Genomic DNA, 26682 nt, shown 5'->3' with positions numbered 1-26682 from the left:
ATTTACCAGGGTTACTGTCTTGAAGGTTAATGGCCATTTACATCCTTACATTAAAACGCATTCTTTACAGTCACCTTCTAATATACAAACCCATGAATTTGCTTCACACATGTACTATACTATAGCTGGTAGCTGATGAAGGACAGCAGCTTTCAGGCTGAAATACACCGGTATGTTCACTACATCATTTCAGATCCCAATAGATTTTTACCAAGCAGGATTTAACAACCTGCTTTCTTTTTAGCCAAGTTCAACTGACTGCAGGTAAAGCAGGAATACACAGTTGTCGCTGGTTTTATACTTTATTCAACCATAAAGACTAAGTAGCGGGATTCTGAAAAATATAATGTTACATAACATTTATATATATATATATATATATATATATATATATATATATATATATACACACACACACACACACACACACACACACACACACACACACACACACACACACACACACACATACATACATCCACATGTGTAAATTACTGCTTTTGACCTTTTGACAAAATCCTGCATAAACAATTAATTCTCAACCTCGACGCAGTAGGGATTCAAGGAAATGCATACACGTGGATTAGAGTGTGGTTAACATGTAGAAAACACAAAGTACTGATTAGAGGAGAAACCTCAAAATGAAAATAGGTAACCTGAGATAACTAAGCTTTTGTACTGAGTGCAGTTTGCTGATAACTACAATGCAAGGACAACTAACGAGGATCAGAGTTAGCCAAGTTGGCCCATATTTGTAAGGCCTGCCTTATGATTCCTTATTAAAGGGTGTCATCAGTTCCTGTGTTTTGCTGTAAGTGTGACTTTCTCTGAAGTTTCTCCCTCCTTTACATGTGCCTGCAGGGACGGGAGTTTATTTATGTGCTGGAGATCAGGATGAGTTATTACAGTACGTACAGAAAGGCATCTTGAGGAAGCTGGTGCCCTGAGGGAGCTCACTTGAATGATGTCCTTTTTTGGCTGATTATAACACTTTATTACACATTTGCAATAATAACACTTGCCCATCTCAATGTGTAGTGATTAACCACATAAACGTGTTCATTTGTCAGTCTTGCTCAGAAGATGACAGGTTGAACCTGTCTTAAACTGAGGGCAAATGAAGCAATAATTACTCCTGGCGTTAAAGTGGCCAAGATTCATGTTTATTGCCAGTTTAACACAATATAAATTAGCTGTGTGTGTGTTTAAATTACAAAGCAAGGGCATTGGAAAGCTTACAGGATATGCATTCAATGTTGATCGAAAATTGGACTCAACTTACAGTTAATAAATATAATTGATTTTTATGTATTACTGCATTGTTTTAAATGTGGATTATTATTAGACTGTTTATTGTGATCTTTTTCAGTTGTTTTCTCTCCTGTGGTCCTTATGTTCTGGTAATCCCTTATAAACACTGTCTAAGCATGTACTGTACATTAAAAACATAACTGTTGGCCATCTGCTACTATTTCTTCAAGATGAGACACTATTGCCCAACACCTACAGCACAGTCATTAATCTGTTTTGGGATTCTTAGCCAAAACTACTTTTTAGAGGAAGCAATTTTAGAATTGCAACTGGCACCACAAATATCGTTTCAGACCCCACTTAACTTGTGAAGAAAATAAAACTAATTGTATTTGAAACAATAGATTTATAGAGATCCACATATGCATCTGGGAAATGCAATAATCAAAAGGACCCAAAATTACTGTGAGTCTTTATAATGAGTCTTTATATTTAACATTTTGAATGGAACACGCACAACCTTAACATCTACTGCTGTAAGTGGTACATGATAATAATATCTTCATTTGCAGCGCCTGTGCTGGTGGTTTATGTACCACTATACAGACTAACAGGCTGACAGATTCAAGTTGTATGTGTTACCCTTTTGTTTTGAAGCCACCAGAATGTGCTCAGCAGGGTTGGAGGTATTTAGGGGTCAGGTCTCAGGCTGTGGGCTGGGTTCAATGGCACATTGAAAAACTTGCCTTCAAGATGCCTTCACAAACAGCCAAAGAATGAAGTCTTCTCTTTTAATCATGATTGCTTTTCTTTCCAGCCCACACAGGGCTCTGTGACTCAGCCTTACTCTTCTGTGAATGCTAGTGAGTTACTCTGGTGATGGTATAATCTGTTCCTAGTGTGCAGCTGCAAAACACATTCAGGACAGGAATCTGTTCAGCTCAGGGTGGCAGTGTACAGTCCTAAATGCTGTGCTCATGTCATGTGCCAGCTCATACATAATCAACAGAATCATAACTTGAGTCAAGTTGATTAATGTTTAGACGCAATGTTTAGGATTTTTTTTGGAACCCAATTATGGAACCCAAAATAATAGAAAAGGTGGACTGTCAGTTTGGTGGAAGCACTAGGTACCTGTCCCCACAGCTGTTACAGTTAATAGGTCCCCACATAACCTTGTGTGAAGCAGGGATGGAAATAAGTCTCCTATTGCATAGTATTTTCACCCATTCCAGGTTTTAATACAAGCTTAATTAGCCACAGTGTACAAGCGAATGTGTGTCTGTGGTGGAGTGTCCTGCCCCTTTATGTTTATTAAGTGTTTTATGTTGTACGTAGTGTGTTAATGTTGGTGTTTATGTATAAAATACACAGGATATAAATATGGGTTACGAGCACAAGTGTTTATGTATATTTGTATTTAGGCACGAGGATTGCACAGCACTTCACATGCAGGTAAAATAATATGTGAACACGGGGAATTGCACTTTTATTAATTCACATGCAGTTGTACTGAGACTCCAATTGAATGATTGATTAGCAATCGAGTCTCGGTACAGCTGCATAAAAGCTGCATGTTTTCAGTCACTCTGGGTTGTGTGTTCTGAGTAGAGAACGGGTGAGAGAGAGGAATTTTTGAGATCAAAAATAACAATTGCTACAGTGTGCTGGAAGTGCCAGCACGGTACTTGTTTGTCTGTTCGTCCACTGTCTTGTTAGGTGTTGTCCATTTTGTTTACCTTTTTATTTTGGCAAACACGCCCTTTGTTTTATGTGTCTTGTTTTGTTTAAATCTTTTGTTTCTTTATTATTTACAGTAAAACTCTGGACGCCGTAGCGTCACAGATTCACCTACCATTCCTCATTGTTAGGAGTCTGCATTTCTGGTCTGACGTTACCCCTGCAAAGCCATCCTGATCACAGTGTCTTATTAAATGCGTAGTAAAATCAGGAATGGATCAAACGTCTACGCAATGGGAGTCTTATTTCCATCCCTGATAAGGCTCAGATGAGACACAGTTAACACAGGATTGCTTTGTACACACTTGATGCGATACAGAGCACTCTGCCCCAGGAGAAATTGACATTGACTTGTTTTGGTCATCGACAGCTGACCATCTTCCTAATATGAAAACATTAGCTTTCAGATACATAAAAGCAGTAACAAATACAGCTGATATTGAGTGCAGCAACTCGCTATATAATCTTGTCCTGTCCGATCGGAGGCGTTCTCTTTCGGAAGACAAACTGAAAGAGTTGGTGTTCCTTTATTTCAGTCTTGGAATTTAGAAAGACATTGCTTCCTACTTCTTTTGTTTTTTGCTTATGCTAGTATTTTGATATCCTGTATGATAGAAGACCCCAGTACAACTGCAAAATACTTATGTTACTTTGTGCATACTTGTACAGAGGTACCGCATAATTTTGTATAATTTCGATTTTTTTTTTCTGTGCATAATTCCCAGTGGTGTAATTTTTGGCAGATTTCACAGACCTTGATTATCCCTACTCTTACTACTGTTCAAGCTGCCCTGGTTGTTAACACTGTGTCAGTGCTGAGTAGTCCGTCAGCCATTTAAATGGTCTTGGACCTGCGGCAGCAGTGAATACAGAACGGTTTGAAGAGCAGACATGCCACGAAAGCTGAAAATATGAATATGAAAACTTGTAACAAAAGAAAAACAATCTTTGGCATGAGTGACAGACGAGGGTCATGAATTATTCATAAACAGCATATCGGTGTGACACAAGCTGTGCTGTAAATTGTGTGCTTTCTACTTTCCCGGCAGGTTCCGTGAGAAAGCTCAGCAGGGTGTGTCGTCGTGTGAGGAGTGCTAGTTTTCACAAGGCTGTTGACAGAACGCTCTCCATACTTTAAAATGTCTTAAATTTGGGAGAGAGTAATGACCTGAAAGCTACCACGCTGAGGAACGTTTTTTTTTAGTTTTTTTGTTTTACCCTTATTCCATTCCGTTCATGTGAAATATGACCTTTCAACTTTGCCAGCCCCACCTTAACCCACCTATATTTTAGTGCTGGGGATAAACTGAAGTACTGCATTTAATGACAGCAGTAGTTAACCACTGTTTGCAAGTGTGAACTACATCACCTAGAATTTTAGAATTCAGACATAATTAATTAATAAAAAAAATTAAATAAAAAAAACTATGATCATAATTTAGATATTTTTATTTAACAATTAAACTACACAATGATATTGCAAAAGTCTACCAGAATAGTAGAATAGTCTAATAGTACAGTATTTCATGTTAGATGTTGAAATGTCACATATTACAATTTTTTTTCATTTTTCGTGAAGTATACAAAAAATATACAAAGCGGGATGTAATTCAATATGTTAACATAACATTATTGGGCAGGTTTCATTGGACTATATGAAGCAATATTTGTTAATTCTATAGGGTGAGGCAAAACTTTTGGCCTAGCTGTACATTGTGCAGATTATATAGTTGTGTGCATTAATATACTGTAATTGTCTGACATACTTTCCATATTGAGCCTTTTACATTATAGTACAGTGTGATGTTGTACATGCAACATCTCACTAAAAATGCTGTCTGGTTACAGCACCCTGGTTTATCTGTGAGATCAATGAATTGTTTCCTCGTTGTAGCATTATGCTATAAATGGGTATAGGTCAACCACGAGGTCATGTCACAGAGACGGCCGAAGTGGGCGGTGTCAGAACCAGGAAGGAATGAAATGCACAAAGACAGATGATGTGAAATGATGATGGCGCTTGCTTGCGCCAGTTTATTGTAAATAAAAGGGTTTAAACAAACAGAAAACAGAAACATGGCATTCTAAGCCAAAATAAGAGACAAACAAAAACGGACTAGACTTAACAAAACGGTGCACGGACAGACACCAGCACACAATAGCAGTTGTTGTAAATAGTTTATCCTCCTCCCTCTCCCGTTCTCCACTCACCGAACACCCAACCCCGAGTGGGTGAAAACATGCTGTTTTTATGCAGCTGTACCAAGACTCGACTGCTAATCAATCACTCAATTGGAGTCTCGGTACAACTGCACGTGAATTAATAAAGTGCAATTCCCCGTGCTCACATATTATTACTTTTCACTTGCATGTGAAGTGCTGTGCAATCCTCGTGCCTAAATACAAATATACATTTTAAACACTTGTGTTACACAGACTCGTTTATATCCCGTGTACCAATGACTATACACCAACATTAAACACACAACATAACAGAAAATATACACAGGGGCGGCCACTTTGTCACAGGTCACTATGTATTTGGCCTTTAAGGCATGTTGTATTGAGCACTCAGTTGAGGCTGCGTGGAACTTGATGAGTAAGAGCTGGTTGATAATTGACTGACACTGGGGTAGCTGTGGGAACTTTGCTTTAGGGAGTGGATGGGCTGGTCCGGATGGATACACTTCACAATGCCTTTGTTTCATTAAGGAGTGAAGTTCAGGAAAGGTAGCCTTTCTTTCAGCCACCCGTGATAGAACTTGTGATGTATTTTCTTTGTGAAAAGGGGAATTCTGTTTTGACTGGCACTGCATTGCCACTTGAGAATGAGATCACCTAGCTGAGAGCTACCCAAACCTTGTTCTGAGTTCTGTAATTGACAGAGACTTTCCTTGGTTGACCCACAGTGAGTGAAGCAGCATAATCCTTCCAGCCTAGTTTGGTGGGAATCATGCCTTGGCTCATGTAAGTTACCTTTGATAATGTAGTAGTCATGGTATGCTGCTTTCCCTGAAGTACTTGGTCAGTCTTCACAGGCGTTGTGCATTAAGGTTTGGGTTAAATCGGGAATGTGCAGTTGTAAAATTACTTGACCTTAATTCACTTTGAAAAAGAAAAATCCCTTCCCTGTTTATTTGCTATGTTTTTTTTTAATCCTGTTGTATAAACTCACTCCTCAGTTTTCAATATTGATCAACTTATTAAGTGTTCTCCTTTATGTTTTTACATACATGAACAAGCAATTCTTAGTTGCTGTCGCTGTAGCTCACAATCTGCTAATTTCCCAATAAGTTTCAACAAGAATGTTAATGAAGTGTGGAGTATCCTGCTGTCACACCTGAAGAACATCATTGACTAGGCAAGTTACAAGCGTATACTGTAATTGTAAACAAATTCAAAATTTTGGAGAAATAACAAACAGTGGACATTTAAAAAAAGGGATCTGCATGCCTGTAGTGTATTAAACCCACTTCATAATAGAAAGGCTCTTGATTGTTTCCTATGTTTTGTACAAATCAGCATTAAGCTGATATAATGCTGCTCTAATGTTTGCTGGATATACAATGTATGATAATTAACTATGTCTACAGAACAGAGCATGTCAAACAGATGTGGTTTGCAGAATAACTCAATAGTTGTTTTCAGCATTGGTTTGTTAGGGGAATTCTATCAACAGGCAGGGGAAAGGGTGGTTTTTAAACTGATTTAGAGGAATACATACAGCTGCTTCTTCAATTTTGCTTTTAAGAATCCTACCTCAATTTCTGTAATATTAAACTGCATGATTTAAACACAACAACAAAAAATAAGACACAGATTTATAAACACAATAAAGCAAAGGACATAAGAAAGGAGCTTGTTCATACCCAGCTCAATGTACTGTGGTGCAAAATTTGAAGTAGACAGTGTGGAATGTTTCATTAACCCCCAAGATCTCATTTCATAATCGTGTCTGTTTCTAAATGAAAATGATTTCTGCCCTGGGCTGGTTGAACCCTGAGGATGTACATTGTGCCCCTCAGCACCCAGCAGTGCTGCTCTTAACCTGCCAGGGCTTCTTAAAAGAGATTGTATCTCCATGCAGTGCTTTGTGCAGAGGACTGCAAGGGCGAAGGGCTGTTGAGTCAACTGCTTCTAGCTATGCCAAACAAAGGGAATGATGTTTGTTCCACAACAGAGATACACAATAATAACCGCTATAAGCCAGTGGACAGTCGATTAGACTTGTAGTTTTTAGGTACAGTATTTGAGAATATTGGAATATTTCTATCTTTTGCTTTATAAATATTTTTGTAAGGATTCAGAAGATATATTTTGTATAACAGTAAATCTTTAAGGTGTTGGGTTGCTTTCATAGTTTTTGTAACCATATGATATACAGTACAGTACATTCATGAAATCACTTCAGATAGTTATTAATAATAAATGCTAAGTCTACTGTACTGTCCTGTGTAATGGGTTGTGGTCTGTGGTGTAGATGTTGTGTATTTGTATCCTTACAGCTGTTTTCTGACTCATTCTTCCCTTGGTTTAGCACAGCTTTCAGTACATGCACTTTTGCGTTTTGCAAATAGTTAATTCATTTTCAACTTTCAATTAGTTGCATGAGTATATTGTGTTGCATATAGTAATTAAAACTAATTAGTTTTCAAGTGATAATGAAAGCAGAGTTACTGACTTTCAGTTTCATTCATGTTTAAATATCATCTCCTGGTCTCCAGAGAAGTAAGCAAAGTTGTACAGTTTTAGCTGGTTGGTTTGACAAATATGAAGCTATTTCACCACCTAGTGGTCATTGAAACACATTACAGTTCCAAAGTTTAAAACATGATTAGACTACACCAGTGTGTTTAGGGCAACATATGCTCTAGAGAGCAGTGTTTCAAAATAATCCAGTCTACCGCGTACCACCATCTGACATCATAATATACAGGAAAAGAGACGGTTTTTTCTAATTACTAGATTACGTACTGTAAATGGAAATCTACTGCTAAAAACAAACAAAATACAATTAGTTAACAACGGTGCAAATAAAATGCTATGTAAAATGATTTCAAAATCCAGACTCCAATAAAGTGTGCTGAACAAGTCCAAAAACAGGTTATGCTTCTGAAAAACAAAACTAAGGATCCAATTTAAAACAAAATCAAAAAGCAATTTTCAACAAAAGACATTTCTTTCAACAAATGCAGAAGTGTAGAGGAAAACAGATTTTTTTTTAAAAGTTACAAAAACGTTTTTTTTTTTTTATACTCGAACACTTGAGCAGAGACAATGTAAACTGCTGTGTGTCTTGTACAGTATGGAATCTAGCTAGAATAAGCACATTCTTTTGAAGCTAATATTGTTTGCACATTGTTAATATTGATACATAATGTCCAGTGAATGTCTGTTTTAGCAATAAGCCTGCCAGCCCTTTCCCACAGGTGTTGTGTGGTCTGTGGTGCAGCATTATGGGTCCTCATCAACATTTTAATATTAAATTGCATTTCATTTCATTAAAATGATTTACACTGTTAATTACCCCTGTTTTTAGTCAAACCACTGCTGTTGCTTCAGGATTTGTTTGTCCTCTAGTTGCTGTTGGTTCGTTTTCTCATTAACAATGTGGCTGTGCAGTAAACCCAAAGACCAGATAGAAAATAACCATGATTGATATGTGAGAGCTTGAGCAGGAAACTGAGAATCCATACACTCTGCAGAATCACATTGTCCCAGATCACCTGCCCTTTGGTATTTGCACTCTCTCTGTTGAATTTCCCAGACCCCATCAATCACCAGAGAGCATTCTTCAAAGCTGAACGGTTCTCATCAGCAGTTTGATTCGTCACAATCAATTCAGTGCTGACATGTACAGAACTTCCCTGGCTCTGGCAACAGGCATTGTGTGACTCCAGCCTGGCCACAGTGCCAGCGCTCGTCTCCGGTGAGGACGATACAGCTGTCCAGTGGCACAGGTGGTACCTATTGGCTTATGTATTCAGATTAACACAGCGTGAAAAATTAACACCTAATTTTGCTGTACCACATGTAGCTACCTTCATCACATTCGTTTCTAAAAATAGTGAATGGCGTTAAAGTTTTATACAAGGAGAATCTGTTTCTGTGTCTGTGTTCATGGTCTGTTAATATTGTACAATAGACTGACAATAACTTAATGAACCAGCAGAAGGAATAAAGAACGACCTGCTCAAGGTGAACTAGAAGGGGTGGGTGGCTTGATTTAGCAAAGCCTTTTAGCAGCTTTTGGTTACTGTGTGCATCTTCTACTTGTGGACAATATAAGCAAGACACAAAAAAAAAAACAGTACGTCTGCTTGAGCCAGCTTTGAAAACCAATCATCCCATGTGTGTGAAGTGCCAGATAAAATTGTGTATTGCCTTTGGCTTTTGTGTTTGACACTCCTGCAGTAGGCAATGTCCAGCACCCAAGAAAGTGGGCTGGTGCTTGGGACTTCTCTGCTAAGTAGGGCTTTAGTCACATGATAGAACAGATCTCCACAATGCATTTACATGTTTGGGCAGCTCTGGAAACATAAATCAAAATGAAAGCACTGTCAGTTTGTGTTAGAGATTGATTTTATTATTATTATTATTATGAATTTGTCATTTAGCAGACACTTTTATCCAAAATGACTTACAGAGACTAGGTGTGAACAATGCATCACAACTGCTGCTGCAGAGTCACAAGCAATAGGACCGAAGGAGAGCCGCACCGGTCTCTTTACATCTCATCCAACGGACGGATGCACAAGGAGGTTAAGTGACCTGCTCAGAGTCACATACAGTGAATCAGTGGCAGAGCTGGGATTGGACCGGCAACTGAACATCAAAATATATATACTGAGCATCAAAAGAAACGTATCACATATTTGAGCATCAAAAGAAACTTATCACTTTGGATAAAATTCACTAGATGTGTTTGAAAAATGACAAACTCTGTTTTAGAGCAGGTGCAGTGACTTTTTATTGTGCTGATTTAACAATTGACATCATGAAGATGCTGCAAATGATCTGTCGATCTTGGGCGTGTTGTGTCTCTTTGTCTCCCGGTTGGTGGCCTGTCATTGACAGAGTGTGTCTGGTTATACCGTCTTGCCAGGTTTGAAATTACTGGCTGTGAGCACCCAAGACAGCGAGCCACAGTACGCTGCTCTAGTCCAGCCTCCAACATGCCGCTGGGGGGGCGGGGGGGGGGGGGGGGGGGGGGGGGGTTCTGTGATTTTGAAAATAAGTTCGAAGCTTAAGTTGTCAATTTAGTGAGGTAGGTGACACGACGGTCACTTGATATCCAGTGATTAGTCAACACGATTCACGTATATTAGGTGATCAGTGAGTTCGCACAGTACGCGTCTCTTATCTTACTAGCTCACTAATTTTTTCTTTTTTGTGTTTGTAAAAGAACAAACAGTTACAGATTAAAATATTATCGAATAAAAAAAATTTTTTTATATATACACTATAATATTTCTATCATTTTTTCTAAAATAAATGTGTTATAATAGTAATAAATTTATTTTGCTGCTCGATATATATAATATATCATGGCAAGGCAGGGGCCCTGCAAGTGTTAATATGTGTTTTTGTGTGACAGGGACAGGGTTAAAAGCCTCCCTGCCAGCTTAAGTTGTTTAATTTGTGTTATCTGTTTAATTAGTCGTTGTTAATTGTTTTGGCAGTTGGCCTCATTATTGTTAAATTAGAGCCAGCTTCCTATATCTGTTTCTCTGGGGCATATAACCCCAGAGTTAGTTCATTCAGGGCTGCTGCTGTGTGAAGAGCCCGACTGTGCGTCATATTCTGTGTGAAAAGTTGCTGTGTGAACCTTTTGTTTGTAATACTGAGTGTTTTGGGATTTTATGCCAGGTAAACAGCTTATCTGTCCTGCACGTTAGTCAGGGAACATAAGAACATAAGAAAGTTTACAAACGAGAGGAGGCCATTCGGCCCATCTTGCTCGTTTGGTTGTTAGTAGCTTATTGATCCCAAAATCTCATCAAGCAGCTTCTTGAAGGATCCCAGGGTGTCAGCTTCAACAACATTACTGGGGAGTTGATTCCAGACCCTCACAATTCTCTGTGTAAAAAAGTGCCTCCTATTTTCTGTTCTGAATGCCCCTTTGTCTAATCTCCATTTGTGACCCCTGGTCCTTGTTTCTTTTTTCAGGTCGAAAAAGTCCCTTGGGTCGACACTGTCAATACCTTTTAGAATTTTGAATGCTTGAATTAGGTCGCCGCGTAGTCTTCTTTGTTCAAGAGTGAACAGATTCAATTCTTTTAGCCTGTCTGCATATGACATGCCTTTTAAGCCTGGAATAATTCTGGTCGCTCTTCTTTGCACTCTTTCTAGGGCAGCAATATCTTTTTTATAGCGAGGTGACCAGAACTGAACGCACTATTCAAGATGAGGTCTTACTAGTGCATTGTACAGTTTTAACATTACTTCCCTTGATTTAAATTCAACACTTTTCACAATGTATCCGAGCATCTTGTTAACCTTTTTTATAGCTTCCCCACATTGTCTAGATAAAGACATTTCTGAGTCAACAAAAACTCCTAGGTCTTTTTCATAGATTCCTTCTCCAATTTCAGTATCTCCCATATGATATTTATAATGTACATTTTTATTTCCTGCGTGCAGTACCTTACACTTTTCTCTATTAAATGTCATTTGCCATGTGTCTGCCCAGTTTTGAATCTTGTCTAAATCATTTTGAATGACCTTTGCTGCTGCAACAGTGTTTGCCACTCCTCCTATTTTTGTGTAGTCTGCAAATTTAACAAGTTTGCTTACTATACCAGAATCTAAATCATTAATGTAGATTAGGAATAGCAGAGGACCTAATACTGATCCCTGTGGTACACCACTGGTTACCACACTCCATTCTGAGGTTTTTCTCTAATCAGTACTTTCTGTTTTCTACATGTTAACCACTCCCTAATCCATGTACATGCGTTTCCTTGAATCCCAACTGCGTTCAGTTTGAGAATTAATCTTTTGTGCGGGACTTTGTCAAAAGCTTTCTGGAAATCTAAATAAACCATGTCATATGCTTTGCAATTATCCATTATCGATGTTGCATCCTCAAAAAAATCAAGCAAGTTAGTTAGACACAATCTCCCTTTCCTAAAACCACTTCAGCACATCCACACCCACTTCAGGCTGCAGAACCGGATCAACTTTACAAAAATACAACTATATTTCCAGCTCACGCCTGCTAAGTACACTTTGAAGGTAATCAACCTCAGGCCCGACTGGGAGGGACCAGGGGTAATCCAGGATACTCACCACTGGACAGGATGGGGTCTAGCTCTGTGCTCTGACAGCAAGTGGAAAATCTGTTTAATTTGAAGGCGTAGCACTGGTGGGTCAACTTCCCTAGAGCACTGAGAAAAACCTTCAATATCTGAAATGTAATATAATGGGAAATAGAAGACCTATTTTATTTCAAAGGAAATCTCAAACAGATAAAAAAAATAAATAAGAATAGTCAGTGTATAATGCTAAGTCTCAATACTTAACATATATTCCAAAACACTGAAAAAGAAAAAGATACTGAGCTGTGAAAATGTGGAATAGTAAACGGGGGCACTATGACTTCTGTCCGGACTCTTGGTGCTTCTTTTCTCACACACTTGATAACAATGCTCATTACGTGCTCTAATTGTGCAACTATTCCACATAATGCCTGTGATGCAGAATCCAGTGTAAGAAAAGTGGTCTTCTGCATTTCTCTCTGTAATTTTTTCCAGCTAGCCAGTCCACTCTCTTGTCCAGTCATATATGGTGCACCTTCTGTTGTAATCCCAGTTGCACTTTTCATGGCATCTTTAATCCAAAAAATCCTTTCCTGTGGTTGTGTTGTTCATGGCGCTTTTCAGATAAACTTTTCGTTGACTCCACAGCTTCTTTCATTTCCAGTAAACTCAAAATATGTTGCTTTGTGCAGCATGTCATAGTGACATTGTATGCTGTAATCTTTCAGAACTGCAACATACATTGCCTTGCTGTCAAAATTATTCATTGAAAAAATCACAAATGACAAATCATCTGGCTAATGATTTTGGAATCTTCTGTATTCCGCCTCCACCTTTCGCTTCCGTGACATCTCCAACTGTTTTTTGCGACTGATTTTAAATTTTACACACAGTAAAATAAATAGTTAAAACAAGTCTTTGCTTCACTACTCTAATCAAAATCATGTGTGCTCTGTGCATGGGAGCTGTTTGATTGGCTATTTAACTACCTCTGTGAGCTCTGATTGGCTTGATGGTAATGTCACTCATACAATGCAGATTGTACATGTTGAATACGCATGTTATATTAAAGTGGGTTGTTCTGAAGAATTCCAAAACGGTACAGTACAATGCATTATTTTAGATCAGACAAGGAATGCATGGTAAAAGTAAAAGGTAAGCAGTGCTGTTTCAGTTTACGTTGCCTGCTCAGGGTTGTATCTGTTGATCACTCATTTTCGATCAATGTAAGGAACCTTGGCAATAAGCTACTGACCAATAGATACGCCAGCACTGCTGAGGCTTTTGATATCACAGTGGTCAATGGTAAGTCTCTGACATTATCCCTCACGTTAAATTATCACTCACAACACATGCAGCGTGCACAGTATGGTATGTAAAATTAGCCAAATACGGTGCACTTAAATTATTGTGTTCTCTGTTGGTAAATGGGGCAGTAAATTTAAATTTATCGCACATGTTAAGCTCACTACTTTACGTGCGTGCTAACTCCAAATTTAGTGCTCCTTCCTAAATGAGGCCCTTTGTGTAGCCCGAGGACTGCGGCTGCTTGTGTGGCAGTGAGTTCAACCCTAACTGCTGCATTAATGTAGGGGTTTTTTCTGCAATGAATTTCCTTGCTTTTTTGAGGTGACTTTGGTTTTATTTTCATTATAAACTACGCCACTGCTGTGGAGGTGTTCCTTACGTGACTGCTGCATTTTCCACATTGTACTAGACATGTTAATGCAAAGCGTGCAACTCAGTAATTCTAGCAAAATAGTAAAACAATGCTGATTGTTTGTATCTACATAGTCTTTGAAATCTATGATGCATAATTGTAAGAGAAAAAAGTGACTTTAACATAACTCAGCAGCCCTTTATGTCAGTTTAAACAGGTTTTAATGGACAAGACATACGGTTCATTTCACAAGGTCTCAAAATGCCTCTTATGTTTTGTTCATAAACCTCTTTAATTATAATACAATCTTCATTAACACCAAAAAAAACATTAAAAAAAATCATGAACATGAAACATAAATGTAAGTTGTTTTTAGAGTTGAGAGCAAGGGTTTAACATATTCCTCATTCTTCACTGAAGTTAGAACTTTTTAAAAAGGATTCTCTTAAATGTAACGTTAAATTGCAGTTACAGTGTGATTTTACTGCAGTGTGGTGTTCCAATGTGTATTATTGTTGCTGCAGTTTATTGTTAATCTACAGTAGGTCTGAAGTGACACAAGGTCTGGGGTTTGGTCACATTAACGTGATCCCTGCCTGGTCATTCATCCAATTACCATGGAGCTTTCGCCAGGAAGTCAGAAAAAAATATTTTCCAGTCAGGTCTCGGCACCTCCATAGTAACCTCTGAAAAGCAAACACACCGTTCTGAGCTGTGGCAATATGCTGGGTATATCTCCTGCAACCAGCTTGCCACTGTTTTTTTAAGTACTCTCTGCCATCTTTCTAGATTTCTTTCTCACGCACTGCTTTTTGCTACAACACGGCGGTAGACTATATTAATCGATCATCCTTTTTTTTTTTTTAAATCAATCAACACCCACAGGCATGACTAAACTTTAATTGATAGATAGATAGATATCTATATCCATATATAGCCTGTATGTCAGAGGGATTTTTTTTCTGTATGTTCTTATCCAGAGGACACAGTTGGAAGTTAAGTAGGTATAGACTTAAGACAGAGGAAAGAAGCCACTTCTCCAGTGATAACAGTATGGACTGGGATATCCAGTCATGTTGTTGAGGCAGAATCACTTTGATCCTTTAAACCCATCTTCATAAAGTTTTGAGATCAATAAGCTATTAGGAACTGGACAAGCGTAGGTGGGCAGAATTGTCTCCTCTCGTTTTGTACATTATCTGTCACAACATTTTATTTAGATACTAACTGTTTTTTCTATTACAGAGATACATACCCCACATTTCATTTTCTATATGAAAAAAATATATATTGCTGTATATTAGTGGGAAAACACTTGTATAGTATACTAAATTTTGTCACTGCTACTAAGTTCTGAATACGTTGTGTATAAAGGTTAATGAGGATATAATGTTAGTTCGGGTTACAGTAATAAACTGTGTAGTCTAATGACTTGTGCCGGTTACTTTTGTTACAGACACCAATGGACAGCCTGTGTGCGACCAGTGCCTGCTTCAGTACAGAGGACCTCACTGTGACAAGTGCAAGGATGGGTATTACAACTCAGACAGCATCTGCATGCTGTGTGAATGCAATGGGAATGAGGACCCCAGGACATCACCACGCATCTGTGACCCTGACACTGGCCAGTGCCTGAACTGTTCCAATAACACTGCTGGCAAGCACTGCGAGAAATGTGTGGAGGGATACGGCGGAGAGGACTGCAGTAAAAACTGTAAGGGTGGTTGTTTTCTGTTGAAATTATTCAACAAGGAGAATAATAGTGTCAACCTTGTATTAGCAGCAAAGGTCAAATGGCAAATGACATTTAATAGAGAAAAGTGTAAGGTACTGCACGCAGGAAATAAAAATGTGCATTATAAATATCGTATGGGAGATACTGAAATTAAAGAAGGAATCTATGAAAAAGACCTAGGAGTTTTTGTTGACTCAGAAATGTCTTCATCTAGATAATGTGGGGAAGCTATAAAAAAGGCCAACAAGATGCTCGGATACATTGTGAAAAGTGTTTAATTTAAATCAAGGGAAGTAATGTTAAAACTGTACAATGCATTATTAAGACCTCATCTTGAATATTGTGTTCAGTTCTGGTCACCTCGCTATAAAAAAGATATTGCTGCTCTAGAAAGAGTGCAAAGAAGAGCAACCCGAATTATTCCGGGTTTAAAAAGCATGTCCTATGCAGACAGGCTAAAATAATTTAATCTATTCAGTCTTGAACAAAGAAGACTATGTGACGACCTAATTCAAGCATTCAAAATTCTAAAAGGTATTGACAATGTCGACCCAAGGGACTTTTTCGACCTGAAAAAAGAAACAAGGACCAGGGGTCACAAATGGAGATTGGGCATTCAGAACAGAAAATAGGAGGCACTTTTTTACACAGAGAATCGTGAGGGTCTGGAATCAACTCCCCAGTAATGTTGTTGAAGCTGACACCTTGGGATCCTTCAAGAAGCTGCTTGATGAGATTCTGGGATCAATAAGCTACTAACAACTAAATGAGCAAGATGGGCCGAATGGCCTCCTCTTGTTTGTAAACTTTCTTATGTTCTTATTATCCTACAAATAGTATGTATTGTGTGTGGATAAAGAACCATAATGGCTGTAACTGCATTGTTTTTATTCCGTTGTTGAGTTTTGCTGAAAATGTCGGAAAACATGAAACCGGTTTATTTACAGAAAGTGGTTATAGCAGTGGTTATAGTGGTTATATTGGCAGAGTACATTCATGGTACCTTGTTTATTAAAGTTCTTACAATTCAAGGTCCTTTAACCTGGCAGGTTGGGACTGAACCCTATAAGAACATATTGAACCAGACTGTATTTCTAGTTTGGGTCGTGTATTTGTTGATGCTGGAAACCAGCACACCGTCACTGCATTGTTGTCAGAAGTGGAGGCGAGGCACATACCCTGGCACGCACTTGGAAGCTGGCAGGGGAAGTGTAGAAATGCAAAACTAGACTCGCCAAATAATTAGCATAGGCAAAACTAGATTCGCTCAGCATCGATGTTGAAACTTTGGACGAAACTAGACTCGCCCAAATCAATGGCAGGATTTGAACCCTAACTAGTCATACTCGCTCCAACTACATAACCACTATGTATACAGATTCACTTCTGTATAGCGTTCAACAGACTGAGTTACTATTTACATTTATCCTATCCAAACAGCAATACATTGCCTCAATATAGGATGAACAATAGGTTGCTATTGCAGTAATGTGCATGTGTGTGTGTTATTATCCATTAAGTAAAAAAAAAAAGAAGTGCTATCTGAAACAAAAACAAACACCAAGTTATCAAAAGTGCCCAGCCATTTAAAGTGGAGATATCAAAAACATAAGCCAAGTTTCAAGAAACCACTGGGGCAGCCTTGCCCAGCACAAAGCAAACAGGCACAACTGTAAAACTGATGGGGGCCAAGTTAGTAGAAACAGTTGAGGCAACCTTGACCCCCACTGCTTTTACAGTTGTGTTTTTGATATAAGTTAGAAGAAACAATTGGGGCAACCCTGGCTCCTGTAGGTTTTACACTTTTGATAACTTCAGCGTTTTTCACATTTCCAATGTGTTTTTGTTTTAGATTCAAATAGACAGTTGTTGCTTGCATTGTTCTCCCTGCAGCTGTTCAGAGCAAATTGTACGAGACAAAATCTACAAATTGCTGATGGTAATCATAACTGATCGAGCCCCACAGGGAGGAATGTTTATTTTATTGTGCCTGCTTATGTGGCGCAAAGAAAAGGGAGTTACTGACAAAATCATTAACATTGTAAAATGCATATTCTTGTGTATTTAAAAAGAGTGGCATTTGATGCTACACTTCTACTAAGTGTATAGGTCAAAAAGAAATCATATTTTATTTGAATTATATAGTTAATTATTCCACCATTCCACCCAATTCTCAACTAATGAAATAGTATTTTCTCTTTTGATAAAATTTAAACTTAAAGGCTTATGTTTCAATGAAATACTAAAGAAGGCAGTAGCCGTAATGTTTGTCTACTTGACTTTCTTGTAAGTTTTGCCAGTGACATGCTGTCATATTTTAAAGACATGAGAAAGTAAATGTCCTTGTTTCATTACTAATCTGTTTGGTTCACATACACAGTAAAGTTTTTAAAAAGTACAGTAAGTGATTTGTAAGGTATTTGTACTGGTTTCTAGTTGAGTTAGTCTATTGATTTCCTTGTCAAGTTAAAATGACCACATGGTTATAATCATTCCATTTAGAACATTGCATTCTACAAAGAATCCTGTTACAAAGGTGGTTTCTGGTCAGTTTAAGGTTATGATTTAGATTCATGTGTAGTTGCGCCTTTAATTGTGAAGCATTTACCTCTGGACAAAGCAGCAGTGTGCCACTGGTATTTGAATAAACCAGCTCTCCATTCATGGAAGAGCAATGTAAGATGGAGTAATAGTGCTGCCATGTGTTTGTGATTTCTTGATAGACGAGCTTCAACATTGGTCCTCAACCATCTGTTGTTATGAACAAGGTTGCCTGTTTAGTCCCTTTGATTGGTAAATGAGTTGCAGTGATGAGGCGACATTGCATTGACTAGAAAAATGGATACAGCTTTACAGTGGTAACAAAATAATATGTAAAAACAATAGGAGTAAATATATCATTTTTACGCTTTTTACAGAATTATAGTTTTTTGGGTTTTGTACTAAAAGAAAATGACCTAGTTTGTGTTGTGCCTAATTGATTGAAATAGGCATGCTGTAAAACACAAAATTACATTCTTTTGTATTTTCTCTTCTAGTAATCCCAACCACTGTTCCTCCGACAACACAAACCCCCACAACACTGTCAACCACCACCATGTCGACCGTGACAACTACCAACCTGACCACGCTGCTGACCAGCCCCACCACCCACGCCGTCCTGCCCACTCTGACCAGTGCCAGCGAGAACGCCACTGTCAGCGAGGTGTCCTGGACCCAGTTCAACATCATCATCCTGGCGGTCATCATTGTGCTGGTGGCAGTGCTCATGGGCTTTGTGGGGGGCGTCTACATGTACCGCGAATACCAGAACCGCAAACTCAATGCCCCCTTCTGGACCATTGAACTCAAAGAGGACAACATCAGCTTCAGCAGCTACCACGACAGCATCCCCAATGCAGATCTGTCAGGTTTGCTAGAGGACCAAGCGAATGAAGTGGCACCAAATGGACAACTATCCTTGAGTACTCCTATAAACATGTATAATGCTTAAACCCCATTCAAAATAGACTTTATGAAAGTAGACCAGCATTATTTTTATTTTTTTTTAATGTTCGATTATAAACGGGACTGGACATCTTGTTTAAGGGATGAAATGTGTTTCCTGAGGACTACAAGGGAACTGACGTGTTAAGAAGAACTCCCTAAAATTGACTGACGCAGAGACTGTTCTGTAGTAGCACTGAACGGGAAGGTAGTTGGAAACTGTGGTGCAAAAAGTGGGCTTTACCTCACCTTCATAAAACTGGATATAACGCAGAAGATCAGGTCTCCTGTCTATTGCCACAAAATATTACAACCAGTGGTCCTCAAAAATAAGTGACTGAATTCTCCATAAAATTGCCCAGGTAATGTTGGAACCCTTATTTTCCAAGGGAACACATAAGGCAGAGATGCAGCTGGTCGGACAATTGTTAAAGCAGCCTTGCGTTTGCAAGTACAAAAAAAAAAAAACTTGGGATAACTGCTCAAAAAATATAATTTCTTTGCAGATGTTGACCACAGAACAGTTGCTGATATAAAAAACAAGCACTGCACAAAGATTTTATACAAAATAATAAAAAAGGACCAATAATGAATATTATTTAATTAACGGGGAACCTGTATGAACCTACAATAAGGGCGTTGGCAATAAAGAGTTTCAGAAAAACAAATCAATGGCATACAATTGATACAGTGTATACTGCATGTTGGGACTGTCTTAACCATGTCATTGCTTTTGTGTTTTAAGAAAGGCATAATGTGTCTGTTCATAAGATTGTACAGAAGAGGGCAGTATTGCTAAGGGCTGGGACCATTATTATGTGGTGTTCTGTATCTGTCTATTATTGCTATACATACTAAATGTCATGAAGGAGGGATGAACTGCAGACAGCTAGGTAGCTCAGTGTGATAAAAGTTGCACAGAGAGCAACACACTTGGATTCACATCCAGAATCTGAAACATTTTTATGCTGTTCTTTCTGATAATATAATTATCATAATCTAGAATATTTTCCCCAAATCAGAGTTTTCCAAAGCTTCCTAATCTGTTACTTTGCTTAGGAACATTATGTTTGTTACTTGCTGTTACTTTGATCTATTCCCAGAGAGGTAAACTGCATGTGTATCTGTGTCCTTGTGTGATACAAAGTGTTTTAAGGTGGAAAGGCCCTATAAAACATTGTGTAGTAAAATCTTCCTTTTTAGCATTATAGCGTAGAGCGCTTCTGTTGGAAACATGATATCGTCAACCCTTCACCAGACCCCTTTATGATTGTATTCCTTTGAGTGATTACAAATGTATTTAACTAAGGGAACTACATAGGTTTTTATAGAACTTGGAGCATGTTTGGAAAACTGGCCATTAAGACATCAACAGGTTTTGAGAGAATCCGGCTACTAGGAACTGACAAGCATTGATGGGCCAAATGCCGTCTTGTTCAAAATGTTTCTTATATGTGTTTTACAGAATCAAGGTTTTAAATCACAATTTGCTTGAATGGTGACAATTTACAGGCGTCCATCGCCAAGTAGGGACTGGCCAAACTGGCAAAACAGTGAGGGCTGCAACAAGAATCCAATCAATTAGAAACATTGCTCATTGTTCTGTACAATATTAACACCATGTGTTCTGCATTGTAAACAACATGCAGGGCAGATTGGTGCAGTGAATGATGTGTGTGTTCATGTGTTCGGCTATAGCAGAATAACGGGTATATATATATATATATATATATATATATATATATATATATATATATTTATTATATTATATGTATGCACATCAATGCAAGAGGAATAGCTGGTGGAATACAAGGGTGACATAAGGGCTTGGTGAAAGGAGGGAGGACTGAATGTATTGAATAAATACAAGTGAGATATACCCATAACTACAGTATACCACAATAAAAATGTATACAACACAGATTTTTTATGAATAACAAACATGCTCCCTGAGAAGCAAACAAAAGAATGTTTGAAACCCACCAAATTAGCATAGAGGTACATTGTATCTGCCTCTGTCAGACAGTTAAATTTATCCTGCTTTTTTGATTAAGCATTAGGACATTTAAAAAAATGTATTCTTGGATATAGATTAGTTCCACTAGAGTTTAAGCTGGAGGCTGGCACAGCACTAGTTGTTCTGCGATGCTTTGCATAATTTAAGATGCTGTCTAAAACAGAAAATAGAAAAACACATATAATAATAATAATAATAATAATAATAATAATAATAATAATAATAATAATACTTTTGTATAGTGCCTAAATGCAAGCATCTCAATTTAGAACAATAACTCAACAAAACAAAACAAAAACAACAAATATACAAGCATACAGTTAAAAATGGCACAGATTATATATATATATAAAAAAAAAAATCTTGCAGAATGACATAAACCTAACCATGACGAAATATCTGTACATAGAGATACATTTTTAGTTGTTTTTTCGAAGCTTCAACAGTATCAGTGTCCTTGATCACCTGCGGAGGATTATTCCAAAGTCTAGTCACATAACAGCAAAAAGAACGAAGCTTCGCCTTTGGAATCCTTAACAAACCCGAATTCGTAGAGTGTAGGTTGTGTGGGAATGCACCTCGATAACAAATCATATGTTACACTGAGAGTATGTTTCATTATGACTGAGGTGGTGCTCCATGTCAATTTTCAGAAAGATCACCGTTATAACATGACCTGATTATCAGTTGTTTTACAAGAAACATAACATTATTGTAACGGAGTTAATCATCAAGCAGTCATTCTAGTAATGAAAGGATAACAGTACTGTAAAAAAAGTGGTTATGTCAGCATGTCCTGTCCTGTGTGTTACTTACTGGTACCACAATATCTAAAACCATGTTAAAGGTATACATTGTACCAGATATGGGAGGCCTCTGACATTAGTTCAACAACATACTCTTAGTGTAGGTGTTTGAAAATTACTATTTCACAGATAGGAAAGAGAAGATTTGATAGACTAAGCAGATACTATCTTTTCTCATTGAATGCTTACTTTACTGAATGTGTGTTTCCATAACCCTCAGACAAATCATTGAGGTACTATTGGTAGATAACCCAGTCTATAGTCTTTTAGGACTGATATTTAAAATCCACAGATACTCAGATTGTGTAGGTGCAGCATTTTTATTATCTTTGAACTAAATTTCTAGGTATGAGTTCTGAAAACTGAATAAAAAACTGTCAGAACAAACAGGTGGATACACAGTACTGAGTGCTTAGTGTGTACCTACCTTCATAAAAGTAAAAAATCTCATACTATGTGTTGCCGTCTGTGGAAGGGTGGTGGGTAATTCACTGACTCAGGAGACAGACAGGTGAACTTGACAACACTGCACAGGTGCCCAGTTTTATTTCAAGGGTGTTTGGTTTCTTTAGCCCGCTGAGGGCGCTGTTGGTCTGTGGTCTGCTTACCAACTATGGTAAACAGAACCACAGGAATACCAAATGTTGGTAAACAGTTCAGGGTGCAAGCGCACTCGCAGGTGCTTCAAACAATAATTTAAGAATAGAAGGCAAAAAGAGAAAGGGAAAGTAAAACAGTAACAAAACTACAAAGAAGAGGTGCTGCACTTTGCAGCGATATCCCGGTCGCCGCTGCCCGTGCGACCCGGATCACCGTCCTACGCTGCCGGCTAACTAGCCTGCTCGGCTATAATATTCCAGGGTCTGCCCAAGGGTTCCCCGCCCTCACTGTCTCACTCTGAAATACTCTGTTTCGTTCACAGGCGGTTGTTGGACGACTGCCGCCCTCTTCCTGCAGCACCGTGAACACACCAGCAGAGTCAGCACAGATCTCCCCCTGCTACATATCCTTCCCCTCAGAATGACACCACCGGTTCATTCGAAAATCCTACACCCCCATGCCTTCCCGAGAGAAAAAGTCTGCATTTTGATGCAGCTTTCCTGCTCAGTGGACTACCCTGAAGGCATAGGGCTGCAAGGCCAAGTACCACCGTGTGATTCTGGCGTTGCTATCTTTCATCCGGTGAAGCCATGCTAAGGGGGCATGATCTGTAACCAGGGTGAAGTGTCGCCCCAGGAGGTAGTACCGGAGTGACTCGACTGCCCATTTTATTGCGAGACACTCCTTCTCGATGGTGCTATAATTAGAAATCAGTAATAGAATTAGTAATAGAAATCTCCCCTGGAAAGTAAATACCAGTTGTGTTTCTTTGAAATAATATTCAACCAATGATATCCATTTGGTCCCGTGCTTTTTTGTATACAGTGCCTATAGAAAGTCTACACCCCCTTGAACTTTTTAGACATTTTGTTGTGATAGTGCCTCAGAGTTTCATACATTTACATTTTCTACACAGCATACTCCACACTATTAAGGGGAAAAAAGTTTTTGTTGAGAAAAAAAATGATATATTAAAAATACTAAACTGAAAGATCATAATTGGATAAGTCTCCACCCCCCCCCCCCCGAGTTAATACTTGGTGGAAGCACCTTTGTCAGCAATTACATCTGTAAATCTGTTGAGATAGGTCTCTACCAACTTTGCACACCTAGATTTTGCAATATTTTACCATTCTTCTTTACAAAACTGTTCAAGCTCTTTCAAGTTCCTTGGGCCGCGTTGATGGACAGCAATCTCATGCCACAAATTTTCGATTGGATTTAGGTCAGGGCTCTGACTGGGCCGCTCAAGGACATTTACCTATTTGTTCCTTAGCCACTCCAATGTAGCTTTGGCTGTGTGCTTTGGGTTGTTGTCATGCTGAAAGGTGAACTTCTGTCCCAGTTTCAGCTTTCTTGCAGAGGGTAGCAGGTTTTCCTCAAGGACTTCTCTGTATTTTGCTCCATTCATTTTCTCTTCTATCCTGACAAGTGCCCCAGTCCCTGCCGATGAGAAACATCCCCATAACATGATGCTGCCACCACCATGCTTCACAGTAGGGATGGTGTTCTTTGGGTGATGCGCTGTGTTGGGTTTGCGCCAAACAAAACGCTTTGCGTTTAGGCCAAAAAGTTCAATTTTAGTTTTGTCAGACCACAAAACTTTTTGCCACATGGCTACAGAATCTCCTGAGTGTTTTTTTGCATACTTCAAATGGGATTCAAGGTGGGCTTTCTTGAGTAATGGCTTCCTTCTTGCCATCCTACAATACAGGCCAGATTTGTGGGGTGCTTGTAATATTGTTGTCACATGCACACTTTGACCAGTCTTGTCCATAAAAGCCTGTAGCTCTTGTAAAGTTGCCATTGGCCTCTTGGTAGCCTCTCTGATCAGTCACCTTCTTGCTCGTTCATCCAGTTTGGAGGGATGGCCTGATCTAGGCAGGGTCTTGGTGGTGCCATACACCTTCCACTTCCAGTAATCGTCTTGACCGTGCTCCAGGGGATGTTCAAGGCCTTTTGATATTTTTTTATACCCATCCCCTGATATGTGCCTTTCAACAACTTTGTCCCGGAGTTCTTTTGAAAGTGCCTTGGTGCTCATGGTTGAGTCTTTGCTTTGAAATGCACTACCCAGCAGAGGGAACCTAAATGAACTGCTGAATTTATCCTGAAATCATGTGAATCACTACAATTTAATACAGGTGGAGGCCACTTAACTTGGTGTGTGATTTTGAAGGCGATTGGTTACGCCTGAGCTAATTTAGGATTTCTATTACAAGGGGGGTGGACACTTATCCAACAAAGCTATTTCAGTTTTTATTTTTAATTAATTTTCTACAAATTTCTAGAATATTTTTTCACTTGGAAGTTGTGGGGTAGGATGTGTAGATAAATGGAAAAAAAAATATTTTAATGCATTTTAATTCCAGGCTATAAGGCAACAAAAAGTGAAAATTTTGAAACAGGATGCATATTTTCTATAGGCACTGTATGTGTTAAGATAGACTGGTGAATAGTCAATCACTGCATTTGATCTATTTTCCACAAGCTCGTTGCTGCTTTCTTGTCCCACTTGGGACTGCCATTTCGCCTACCCGTTGAATGCTTAGTACAGTTTGTGTCGTGTAGTTGGTTGTAAAGTATTGGAAGCTAAGGCTATTTCAATTTCTAATATGCCAACTATGTGGGCTAAATACTGCAAAAAGTACTGTAAGAGTGGGAGCAACAGAATAACCTAAAGGATTGTATTAAACCAATGGTAGGAGACATCAGCCAGTCACATGCAGGTACTGTAAATGTGAAATACGTGCACACCACGTTGACCTTGTACAGCACATCAGCACAGACAAACACAAGAAAAATGCACAGCCGTTTTCATCCATGCACCTAACAGATTGGATTTACTGTGTCTAAATCTTGCACAGCCATGCGCCAAACAGCTTAAACTGGCCTGTTACGTTGCTTGCCACACGGAAGTTAGTTCTGTTGATCACCTGGGAGAGCTTGTTGGATCAGGTTTTGAGAAAGAAGTGAGCCTGCATCGTACACAGTGTACGGCATTGATAAACAACATTATTGCACCCTGCACATCTGCCATTTTTAGTGTTGCTTTGGCAGATGTAAACCTTGATAGTGCACAGGAAACAAATCTAGAAGCAACTTAAAAAGTACAATTAAGGCTTCCAGCAAATATTAGTCTGTGGAAATCCATGTCAGCATTTAGTCCACCAGTTACTCTCTCACAGGCCAAACCTCTTCTTGTGTCTGTGAGGATGGTTAAAGTGACTTGGGCATCGTGGATTTTCAGTATCAAGCCATCAACTTCCAGCAGTGGAAGACCAAGGATTACATAAATGCAGCAGTCCTGGGGAAAGGTTTACGACTGACAGCTGCTAAAGGTGAATAGTGCTGAACGGTGCTGTTTGCAGTCTCCCTACTGGCTATGCCTCTGGCAATGCTAATGTGCAACAAATGTTCTCTCAGATGAACATGTTGAAGTCCAACCACAAGGACCATGGTATGTAAGGAGTCTCTGGCCTGCACACTGAAAGTCTGTTATGTACATCAACGTGCTACAGCGTTTCAAAGTGAACATGTACCACAGTGAGGCAGCAGAGGCATCCGGGCCTGAAGACAGTGAGGACAACCAGGCTTTCTATTTTTCATGCTTTACAGGTAGGAAATAGTTTCTTGGTATGAAAGGTGCAATATTTAAAGTTTATATATAGCTAGCAATAATAAACTAGCGACCTATTTGTTTTCAATATGGCATCATTGTAATATATGTTGTGCTGTAGCATTTTACAGTAGTACAGTAACTTAACTTTTAGTGTTCAAAGTTATTAGTGTTTAAAACACACAGCAATGTTCTTGAAGGCTTGCAATCTGCCATTCGATGTGGGTTGGGCTTGTTTTAAAAGTTGACTGGGCGTATTTTTCTGGCTTGACCTGGCAACACTGCTGGAAAGGCGAAAAAGCAGTCAGCGGAAAAATGTTTCTGGGTTTCATGACAGTATTTCTTATCGTAATACTTTGTATATGATGTGGAATACGTGATTGTAAACTTTGTATCTCTAGTTCATTACTCTTTCAGATAAAAATGTTATGATTTTGAATGTGCAGATCTGAAGAACAGTATTATTGTCATTGCTTGCGCCCCAGCACCTCTTCCTTTACAAATTAAG

The 26682-nt window shown here is 38.7% G+C and overlaps 1 protein-coding gene across 2 annotated transcripts in view; it reads left to right on the top strand.

Annotated features, from left to right (window-relative positions):
* The window catches only part of LOC121307072 (multiple epidermal growth factor-like domains protein 9), a 170194-nt gene extending 149857 nt beyond the window's left edge, over window positions 1–20337 (top strand). For both annotated transcript variants that reach the window (XM_041239182.1, XM_041239181.1), the window contains exons 5-6: window positions 15368–15625; window positions 18685–20337. In XM_041239182.1, coding sequence (XP_041095116.1) covers window positions 15368–15625; window positions 18685–19139 — 713 coding nt within the window. In that variant the 3' untranslated portion in view covers window positions 19140–20337. The remainder of the gene's footprint in view (window positions 1–15367; window positions 15626–18684) is intronic.
* The last annotated feature ends 6345 nt before the right edge of the window (window positions 20338–26682 follow it).

This window comes from Polyodon spathula, chromosome 52 (genome assembly GCF_017654505.1).
Source record: "Polyodon spathula isolate WHYD16114869_AA chromosome 52, ASM1765450v1, whole genome shotgun sequence".
Classification (NCBI taxonomy): Eukaryota; Metazoa; Chordata; class Actinopteri; order Acipenseriformes; family Polyodontidae; genus Polyodon; species Polyodon spathula.
Note: the sequence above shows the minus strand (reverse complement) of the source record. Positions and strands in the feature narration are given on the sequence as shown.